Source organism: Physella acuta, unplaced genomic scaffold (genome assembly GCF_028476545.2).
Source record: "Physella acuta isolate Inbredline_101_S28 unplaced genomic scaffold, ASM2847654v3 ptg000191l, whole genome shotgun sequence".
Lineage (NCBI taxonomy): Eukaryota > Metazoa > Mollusca > Gastropoda > Physidae > Physella > Physella acuta.
The window spans coordinates 151,126-162,714 of NW_026731710.1; the positions used below are offsets into that span (position 1 = coordinate 151,126).

The 11,589-nt window shown below is 37.7% G+C and overlaps 2 protein-coding genes across 2 annotated transcripts; both read right to left on the minus strand.

The window, feature by feature from the left end:
• Positions 1–400: 400 nt before the first annotated feature.
• LOC131936847 (uncharacterized protein F54H12.2-like) lies at positions 401–1,711 on the minus strand. Its single transcript, XM_059293946.1, has one exon. It carries the CDS (start codon positions 1,709–1,711, stop codon positions 401–403), a length of 1,311 nt encoding a protein of 436 aa, XP_059149929.1.
• A 1,571-nt stretch (positions 1,712–3,282) lies between these two features.
• On the minus strand, positions 3,283–3,708 carry LOC131936848 (uncharacterized). The gene has a single exon (XM_059293947.1). The coding sequence runs from the start codon at positions 3,706–3,708 to the stop codon at positions 3,283–3,285; it is 426 nt and encodes a 141-aa protein (XP_059149930.1).
• Between the last annotated feature and the right edge of the window lie 7,881 nt (positions 3,709–11,589).

Below are 11,589 nucleotides of genomic sequence, written 5' to 3' on the forward strand. Positions count from 1 at the left end.
CTTTTAAATTTGCACCTCGAGCTTTCTTCAAAACAAAATAGGCTGCATATAGCCCACAACTGTTGGTTGGAATATCTTGTAACACTCTTGAATTGTAAACGAGTGGTCTGTTTGAATTATTTTTTATAAAAGACAAAATGGCCGGCTCCCGAGGTGGTAAGCCAAAACTATCGAAATAAGTAAATTGCGATAGTCCGTTGAAAAATAGACCAACCCAATGACTCCCTGCCTCCGAGGACGAATCTAGATTGATAATGAATGCCGCTTGCTTCGTTCTATCGAGACGCGCGGGTAACTGATCGCACGCTAAAACGGCAAAGAGAGTTGTGCGTTGCACAAATAAGTCCGCGGCCAGTATACTTTGTAGTTCTCTTGTGTTCATTTTCTTTTATAGGCCAAGTTAGGCGGTGTAATCTGTCAGCACTTGCCTCGTTTTCGAAATTTCTAACACCGAATCAAGTTCAGCATACACAATAACTTGAATCGGGTCAGCTGTAACTTGTGAAAATTTAAGTTCAATAGAAACAGGTCCGGATTTAGCCAATTCAAATTGTTCACCATCCAAAAGACTAGGGCTTAAATCAAAAGCAAACAGGGTATACCCGTTCTTAAAGTTTTTATAATCTATCCCATTACCAGCATCTTTTCCAACCATACCAAGAGCGAGGTTACTATTGAAAAACGCTCTAATGGCTTGTTTCTTATCAAAGTCCATGACCAGTGGTTTTCCCGATAACGAGCGACCATCAACGCTTACATTTAAATACGTCAAGTGAAAATGTTGAAAATTGAAGGGGTTTTTCGTGTAACTTCCATTAAAAGCGGTAGAGGCGACTAGACCGATCACTAAACGGGTCGGTGTTTGACTCATATACAAATTGTCTTGGTTGTGACTTAACATACCTTTCGGTATAGCAAAGGTTTTTATTACAACGCGTTTAAAAGGGTATTTTGCATTTGTTGTCGTTAAAGCCTTTTCGTGTGCGATAGAAATGGCGGGGTTAAGTCTGGCTTTTCTAACCACCAATGTTGCGTACGTTATAACCGCTTTATATCCCTTGTTTGGTTCTGCTGTCAAGAGAGTGAAAGTGTCTTTTGCGGGTGTAAGTTTAATTTTAATGTCAACACCATTCAGCATATACCGATCTTGAGCGAAAATGTCAGAGTGTATACGTCCCATCATATCGATCTCATGACTTTCAGCAGCGGTGGTGCGGCGAATCCTATACCCTTCATTATTGTCATCTTTGAAATCCTCGAAATAACAGGCTAAGTCCCTCGCATAAAGAGCGGCCGATAGAGACCCAATCTTGGCCTCTTCCCCGTGATTTAACGTAGCTTCCAGATAGGCGCGATACGGATAGGTGTTCTCACTAGCAGTAATTAGCGTATCGTTTAGAGAAATATCCACTTGTGAAAATAAATTGTGCAAAAAATAATTGACGGGTGCGACATCAACGTCCGCTGGTATTGAATCACCATTCGCTAAGGTCACTTTAGCGCGCACGTGTAAATAAGTATTAAACAAATCGAGATAGTCTTCACTGTTACCAGAAATGGCAAATTCTATAGGTGCACCTTGTGCCAAGGACGCCAGGGGATGTATTTCAACAAATTGACCCTCCTCGACGGCAGTTTGTGTCGGGGGTGTACTAAATAAATCCAATCCAGAATGTAAGCACTCACATGAACTCGGGTGAATAAGAGCCATGGTTAAGCAAATATATCTGAATATTTGGGATGCTTCTTCTTGACACACGTCTTCGAATGTTTGTGGTTTGGTCTGCGTGTTAGTTTTATCTGTTGTTCGAAGGGTTCACCCGGTGGTCTCGAGAACCCCCGCTTTCTTCTCAACCCGCTTCCTGATTGGTTTTGTCCTAGGTGATCAACGGCGCCTTGCAATAAACGATGTCCGGCTTCCTTGGCGTGTTCTTTAAACGATTCTCCAACGTCTCTTCCCGCTAATGCGTCGTTTGCAACTTGCAACCCGGTACTAACACCTTCTCTGAGTAAAGCCTTACCTCCCGTCTTTATCCAAGGGAGGACCATTCGACCTAGACCACTAAAGAAACTACCAATACCGTGTCCTCTCTGATTTCGTCCACCGATAAAAACGGGTAAACCATCACCGTACTGGTTACAGTAAAAATCCTCGTACAATTTAGGGTTTCGATGTAAAAGTGTGTGTTTCACCATGGTGTGAGTTATTCGAGATCGAAATGTTTACGTGTTCTAAAATGGAGTGTCAACACCGACGTTCCACTTGTGAATGAGAGCGTTTGTCCCAAGTCATCGCATAAAAGTATTTCCACAGTGTCGAATGAAAAGCGGTTCAGGGGGATGTAGTGTGGTTTGTCGTAAATACGAAAAACGGAACTTGGGTTCTTCTCAACGATCGGTACGGTTCGAAGCAAAGGGACCATGACATCACCAACCGGTCTCGTTTTTACGAGGTCACAATAGACGAATACCGTTTTTACTTCGTCTTCAGGGAGATGTTTCTCCCTAACTCTACCAGGAATATGTAAATAGCCTGTCAACCTGTCACGGATGGTACTTTCTATTCCAGCCGCAATTACTTTTACGACAACTTTCTTAAATCCCTTGTTACAGTTTGAAATTATAACTTCCACTTTTTGTTCATCAATATCTCTTTTTATTAGTTTTTTAATAGCGTTAACAAGCGGGTCTATGTTATTATTTTTGGTCTGTCGTACTCCATATATGAAAAGGTTAACGTCTTCACCTTCTGTACTGGAATGATACTGGAGCCAAATTTGATGTTCTCTAAGCATACAAAACGCGTTCGGCATTTGAATCTCGACCAGACCAACTTCGTAGTGTAAACTCACATCGATAGTCTGTGGTAATTTAACGAAAAAATGCCCAGCCTCGTTGTCTGGAAAAACATTCGGTGATGTATTGCTAGGCAGGGTCACATAAAAACTCATTGTAAAATTTTGGTCCTTGCAATGGTTGGGTTAGGTAAAATATATCCGAGACAGCTGGATAACAACACGACCCAGAGTTTTCCCTCTTTGTCGTCGACCGTTCCACGCGTCAGATTAAATAGTGAAAAAGCAATGACGACAAATATAACCAACATTTGAGAGATGAAAACGATTTCCGGTGGTGTCCTTAGTCTACCGAACCAACTCGAAATGGTCGAACCGATAGAAGACGTGGTGGATCTGGGTCTCACCTCGATCCCACCGAACGGTCTGAGCGTTTCTTCCAACACGGGGTCATCCAGACTTAGGCTTTTTACCGTTTCCTCCATCCTTAGTCTTTATATTTCGAAATGTCTCTAGCTGAAATCCAACTGTTGAATGAAGGGTTATAACCGAACCACTTGACTAAATACTCTTTACCACCGACACCCTTTCTTTCTTGTATAATTTGTTCGACGCGGTACACTTTTTTGTCCCCCACTTTCTGAAGCTCCTCTTTGTAAAACGAACCTTTCACTTCTTCACCTGAATCATCTTTCAAGACGTATGTTACAGGCGTTGTCGCGTTCACGCGGCTCACCGTAAACAGTTCTTCCGTCCACGACGGGGTATAACCCTTTTTAAACGTGTTTCGGCTTTGGCCGATCCGTACACGATCACCTTCGTTAAATACTTTTCGATAAGTAATGTCCCCATGTTCGTATAAAGTATTCCAGACCCTTTCTTGATTAGACAAATTAACATTCACAGGGGCCATACGAATACTCCTATGGTACGAGTGGTTATAGTTGGTGATCAAGTCGTCTACGACATCAATGTAACGAAGACGATTTGTTTTTGTAAAGTACCGCCACATTTTTTCTTTTAATGTTCGATTGAATCTCTCAACTATAGCCGCCTTAATATCTTCATTCTCAGTGGTAAAGAAATGAACGCCTTCATCTTTAAGAAATTTTAAAAATGTCTTGTTGACAAATTCACTACCTTTGTCTGTTTGAAAATTTATAGGTTTTCTAGTAGTAAATATTTTACGTACGGCCTCCGCTAGAGCCTTACCCGTTTTTTTCTTTATCGGAATCGCCCAGGCGAATTTGCTAAACACATCGATGCAGGTCACTAGGTAAGAAGCACCACCATTGTACTTTCGTAACATGCGCATATCTATAAGATCCGCTTGAAACTGGTGATTTATCCCACCGGTGATGGTGGCGCGCCTCTGAAAGCGTCGCCGAAGAGGTTTATGTAACGTGTAGGTATCCTGATGACTTAACCATTCTTTAATTTTCTTAGTTCCAATTTCAGGGTGCTTAAACACGCCGCCGTAGGCACCTGGTCTGCTAGGATCATAGTAATGTCTTTTTAGTGTTTGGTTTTTTCCCACGCGTCCCATTTGGTAGTGCTTGTTTTAGTTTTCTTACTTCTGGTACGTTTCGATGGTGGTGTTTTTTCTACGTGTGTCTTCGTTTTCTTCGAGGGGTGAATATCAGAGTCAGGCGAGCCGGATTTCGTTTTAGTTTCAGATTCTGTTATGACTATCGTTTCTTTTTTAGGTTCGGTTATGTTTTCTTGTGGTTTTTCAACCTCAGTCGTTGGGGTATTCACGGTGGATGGTTTCACATCGACTAATCCTAGGGACTTGTTTCTATAATCGCTAAGTCGCGTCGTGTAGAGCTGTAGTGTCTTTTGATATTGTCTCACTTTGTCGTGTGGTGACAAATCTTCCCTATTTAAGATATGTTCCATTTGCATATCCAAAAGGCGTAGACTATCGTTGAGTGTATCGGGTGGTACATATGCTTTTTGTTGCATAGACTCTAATATTCGAGGATCCATTAAAAGCATTTTCCTGGCCATCTTTAAAATCCCAAGACACCTTTAAGCACACCGAGAACTGGTCCGAGTAAAGCACCTAGGAAACCACCGGTCTGCAAAATTTGCTTTCGTCTTTTGACGGTCAATGACTTTTTGGTAAGTTGTCTCAAGTTCACTTTGTGACGACGCAAACGTCTCTTCTGACCGGGTGTGAGGGGAACGTTGCCTTTTAAGACATTGTGACAGCACTCGCATAACGTTTTTACGAGTTGTGGGGTAGCATTTTCGACAACGGCTTTCACGGCGGGTGGTTTGGCCCGAGCCAAAAACCTTAACATCTCACCTTGTTGTTTTACCGACTCAGACATGGTTGCTTTTATTTCGGGACGTAAACGACTTGCTGCTCGTAAGAAAAGATACTACTGCGTAATCTCAGATTATCCGGTGTTTCCTGTCGAAGGTCGATCAACAAATAACCATGAGGGGCCGATGTTGCGTCCTTAAAACTTTCCTGGACATACGAAACGCGACCGGGATACATTTGTTTTGCCAAATTTGTAATGTGTGAACCGTCTCTAGGGTTCTTGAACAACACTATGTAATGCGAATTGAGACTGATGGTTCTTTGTTCTTTATTTTTCCCGAATAGGTTTTGGACAATATACATGACACTAATATTACGATGGTGACTCCCTTTCGTAAACAATTTTGTAATTCGCTCATCTGTTTCCGCCATCAAATCATCGATGACGACTAGACGTCGACGTTTTCCATCCCCCATTGATCCATTTTCTAAGTCAGGAAGACCTTCCACAAACTGAACGTTCTTTATGGTATCAAACAAAGGTTGCCACTCCCCGTAACAGTAATAAATTTCCTCGGGTGCCGGATCCATCATCTCTGACACCTGGGATAAAAAGGTTTTGACAAATACTGTTTTACCACTCCCAGTTGGCCCAGCGATCAGAGCGGTAAACGGATGTTTCCATCTCGGATCCATCGTTTTAAATGGTTGATTTTGCTTCCAGTCAAAAATCTTATATAGGATACCGAGTTACATAATTTACAGGTACAAGTAACAAAACAATAACACATACTTGTCTTTTAATATAAAAGTAAGAAAGTGAGTTTCTGTGATTGTGTGTGTGTGTATACGTGTAGCATACGCGTACTAGAAAACCAACAAGGTAATGTCCGGTTGCTCAACCTAATTACACCACCAGCTGTCGCACAACAGCTGTTGCATAATGACCTACGTACTTCACGGAGAGGCACTTAATGTACGTCGTTAATTACCATAACCTGTCAACCGCTCGGGGGAAACTCGGTGAAGCATAACAAAAATTTAATTAGGTGTGATGGGCCAGCGGCTGCGATCAATACATTCCCATTAAAACGGGCAGCGGTGAGAAAACTTCGCGGGCGGGTCGATACGTAACAGCTGTGGCTGATCGTTATCTTTAATGGATGTTCTATTTTTGTAACGTTCGTTGTGTTGGAGAATGGTCCCTATACAAAGACTGTTCTAGTACATGCTAGTGTTAGTCTTTTATTTAAAACATACATACATTCAAATAAATAAACAACATTAAACAACAAAGAAAAGAAATATATCAAATAAATAAATAAACAAAAGTAATTAAAATCAAATTACGTAACTAGTTAATAATAATTTAACTAATTATAAAATTAAATTAAATTAAAAATAAACAAAATAAAAATAATTAAAAAGTAAACAAATAATCAAATTACGTAACTCGTTAATAAAAATTACACAATATAAACAAAGTAATTAAATTAAACAACAAGTAAACAAACAAATTAAACAAAATAAAAATACAATCAAAGTAATTAAATTACGTAACTCGATAATAAAAAATTAATTTAAAATTTAAAAACTCAAACAAATAATCAAATTACGTAACTCGTTAATAAAAAATTAATTAAAATTTTTAAAACTCATTAAAACTAATTAAAAAACACATTAAAATTACGTAACTAGGTCAATGATTACGTCACAATGTGACTGATTACGTCACAAGGTCACCGGTGGTGACCTACTGACCTACTCCCCCTCCTGCTCACCCACCCTAGGGTGGGTGAGTATTTTACTATATGTCATTGTCCATCCTGCTCCCCCACCCTCATCCACCTTCACCCAGGTGGGTGAGTATTTTACTATATGTCGGTGTACCTCCTGCTCCCCCAGGGAGTATTTTACTATATCCCGTTGTCCATCCGCATCAGCCACTCCACCCAGGTGGGTGAGTATTTTACTATATCTCGTTGTCCATCCGCCTCCGAGTATTTTCCTATATAGCCTTTGTTCCTGCTCCTGCTCCTGCTCCTGCTCCACCACCACCATTCGCTCCAAAAGGGACCTAATATACTACTTTAGTTTTTCGGCTGTCCGTATACTTTCTACTGCACCTATTCTCACTGTTCTCTAATGTGATTTTTTCTTCTCTTTAAACCTGTGTGTTTCTTTACAGTATAATTTTTGTTACGAATTTTGAAAAATAAATAATACGAGCCAACCCGCGGCATATCATACGCCGCTATTTAGTTGTTGTTTTTTTCTACTTTTCAGTTATTCATAATTTGTGAATTCGACACTACCAGTACCAACGCTGCCACTGAAAATATTTCTTTAAAACACTATAAGTAGCTCGTTAAGGACAATAACCCCCCCCCCCCCTCCTCCTCCCCCTTTCTCCGTTAAAGTAAACTCCACTTAGTTTACCCCCCCCCCCCCCCTACGTTTAAAATCGTGTCAAACAAAACTAGCTGCCCCTAATAGCCGTCACTAAACCCAGCTTTGTTTGTAAACAGAGTGAACCACAGCTCACCAGATCATGTAGGGGTGGGGGTGGTAGGGAGCGCGTTTACAGCTTGTTTTCTAGCCTCTCCCAAAAGAGAATTATAAAGATAGATAACTATTAATATTTATGCAAGCAGCTGGAGAGCCGCATCTTGACATCAAAAGATCCGCATGCGGCTCCCGAGCCGCATCTTCCGATCCTGTGTTAAAACAAAGTTATTTTTTAATGTATATATTACTTTGTTCGTTATTTAAAATTAGCATTAAAATTTAAAAATCTACATTTACATACAAAAATATCCTTATTTGATCCATCAACAAGAAAGACAATGGCTTATTGCAGTAATAACACTGGCACAATATAAAAGTATGGATATTAAAAATAACAATTAAAACTACATCACAGTTTGCTTTTTGTTGGGCTACTTCTTTCACCTAAAACATTGCTATCCAGTGCCCAAAGTCTTTTTGTAGTCATGTCTTCAACATTATAAGCAGAAAAGGCGGATGAATCTCCGGAATCCAAATATCTTTGTACGGGAGATAATAAGCTTATGGCTGGTACACATAGGTGTATGATGAGGATAACAAGCATTACTTCCTTTATCCACAGTATTACACACAATAATTCCTATCAAGTCTCCCTGAGCATTGAGCAATGGGCCTCCACTAGATCCAGCATGTACAGCACATGTTGACTGAACAATCGCAAGTTGGTTATGTGAATGTATTAATTTTGATACTACTCCTACAGTTATTGATGGGTGCATAATAAGGTTAAAACAAAGTTATGTTTAGACAAAACAGAGACTAATAAACATATCGCAGCCTAATTATCCAAAAATTCTCTTTAAAGAAATAATTTGTAACATATATATGAGTTTTTAATTAAGTTTAATATAAAAAAAATAAAAAATTGGTAGTAAAAAGTAAAATATACTATACGTTTTCTTACTTATTTTAAAATATTTGTATTGATTGCTATTTTTATAAATGTGCATATGTATATATGTACACGTTATTTATTTTAAGAAGTATATCTATAAAAACTTTTTGGTTGTATCCCTTGTTTACCTTGATCGCAAAAAGGGAAGCAACAAACGCTGTGTTGTTTGTAAGAAGAAAAGTACACCATAAACTTTCTTACTGACATTAAAATATTTGCTTTGCTTAGCACTTTTCTAAATGTGTATTTACATTGATGGCAATGTTCGTTATTTAAAGAAATAGTTTTTATGTGGGATTAGGTTGTATTCCTTAGTTATATTGATTGTTATAAGGGAAGTAACAAAGGCAATGTCAATTTGTTAGGCACCTCTATTTTAGACACCACAAGTGCAATTACAAAATATTGTATTTTCTGTAGGTTTAAATGCTTAGAACAGGGGTCGGCGGCTCGCTAGCCGCATGCGGCTCTTTTGATGTTACACAATTTTGGGGGTGACACCAAGTCAAAAATATAGCAAAATTTTTAGACAAATAAATTGCTTTTATCAATTAATTAATGTTTAATTAGAGTGAAAAAGTCTTTTAAATACACCCTAACAAATTCTAACAAGGGTGGGGAGTGGAAACCATGACGTAGCATTGATAACTTTAAAAAAATGCTATATCCATCAGTATTAATAACCTCCAATATATAAACATCGTTACTGTTAACTGTACACTTCACTCAAGGGTGACACCAGCTGCAAAATTTACAGAGGAAAAGATGTTAAGTTGAATATTTTCAGTTACTAGTAATTTACATTAAATCAACAACCCGGGTGGCGTGTCACCTCATCTGAAAATGTACAATGAAAACGTATATATATATATATATATATATATATATATATATATATATATATATATATATATATATATATATATATATATATATATATGTTACCGAGTCTATTTACTTGTAGTGCCAAATGTTACCGATTTCACTGCTGACAGCGCCAAATGTTACCGAGTGTATTTACTCGTACTACCCTTGACCAGCACACAACATCGACCACAATATAGATACTCGGAAATGCAGGTTTACATTGATCTCTTTATTACATGAATCAATAGAAATGCTCCACATAACAATGCATCAATGTTCCACAAGAATACAATGAACCAACTGACCCCCACTGTCCTCACTAGTCCTCACATAACAGAATGCACGTGTCCATCGTTCCTATTCTCACATAACACAATACGTCTACACCGTTCAGTCTCCAATTTGATACTGCTGGGTTCTCCACTGTCCTCAACTGTCGCCTTCCTATTTTATCCCCTCGTATTCGTAATCGTATTCGGTTGTATCCGTTACACCATAGCCATGTTCAATCCGATTATCTCGCTTTCCGACTACTACGCAGTTGTCTCGTACTAGTCTTTATTAGACTTTTGTTATCAGCCCACACCACCTGCACCTGTTGCGTCAGACTGTGATCTACGCAGCGGCTTAGTGTTCGTTATCAGTTGCATCAGACTGTAATGCGTTCTTAACAATAGTAACTAGTAACTAGGCCTACACTAGTTACATATATATATATATATATATATATATATATATATATATATACTAGCCTTATATGGCTTATTCCCCATTCCTTTAATGAAAATGAAAGAATACAAACACATTTAATTCCCGAAATTCAGTAGTCTCAATGTCGCTTTCCAAAGATCACTTTTACAATTGGACGATAACACAAATTCCAATTTATTCCCAATGGATGGTCGCCTGAATACAAAATATATCAAAATCCACTTCCAGTGTTGACAGTTCTAAAACACTATTGTATTCAAATGGATTATTTAATGTCAAACGAATTTATAGCGATCAAAATTAGTGAGTGAATATATTTTATTCAAAAAGAGACGTGAAACAAATATGATAGCAATTAAAATGAGAGAATATATTTATTTGAAATCAAACATATAATATTCGTATTTTTTTAGATTGATATATATAAAGGCAATGAGTATTACAACTTTGCCAAATAAAACAACGATAAGGAAACGTTTATTTATGATTCTAAATGCAATTTAATTATTATGTTACATACTATCCTTAATTATTGTGTCCATTTAAGATGCATTTAAACTTAAAAGGAAAAAAAAAATAATGTAAATGACCATATTAAATTTCCGTGAGTCGTCTGGCTCCCGATGCGATACAAAAGTTCAATAACTTGAATGTATACACTATCGAGTTTAAGGCCTGATCTAGTGCCCTAGAGTTTGACTCAAATTGAAATATTATTTTAATTTAAAATATGGTTTTCCATATCAGGTCTTGTACAAGAAAGTTAACGGTTAGACTTGGTCTTAATGGCAACCCTGTCATTACTTCTCTTTCAGTTTATTTGAAGTTAACTGTTGACTTTGTGGTGTTAAGTAGTATTTATAAATATGTAATTATGACCTTGACCTATATTTATGTAGATTGTTACACAAACGTCACATTTATTGGACACTATTGAGAAACACAGATGCAAATGTTTATGTTAAATGGTTATTTATGGTGAAACAATTGTTGACCCTGGGGTGTCAAGTAGTATTTATATATATTTAATTATGACATTGACCTATATTTACTTATATATTATTGTATAAAAAACTTGAAAATATTGAATATCTCTTTGTCGCTTGCCCTCCAACACTATTGAGACCTTACAGGATGAAATAAAATTATAAGAACAAAAGAGTTTAAGGGAAAATGTATCAGCTGAGGAAACGATACAGTCAGAGATTTGTCGCAACGTGTTCAAGGAAGATCTACTTTTTATTTCTCGGTTGAAAGCTATTTTATTTTTGTATAACGTATCAGTTAGGTATATCCTGTTGTTTATATCTAAAAGTATTTTCATTTCTTATAGGTGAAGAACAATCTGTTAACACATTGACGAACAGTGGACTTTTTATCGCAGATTAATCCGAAAAAAATCAAACGTCTACAAATGGAATTTCCATAACAGACAGCGATAGTTTATAATTTATATTTAAAATTAAATAATTATCAAAAGT

Excerpts from the sequence above, each read along its gene's own strand:
- LOC131936847 (XM_059293946.1), bottom strand. The coding sequence starts at position 1,711 with ATGGCTCTTATTCACCCGAGTTCATGTGAGTGCTTACATTCTGGATTG.
- LOC131936848 (XM_059293947.1), bottom strand. The coding sequence starts at position 3,708 with ATGGCCCCTGTGAATGTTAATTTGTCTAATCAAGAAAGGGTCTGGAAT.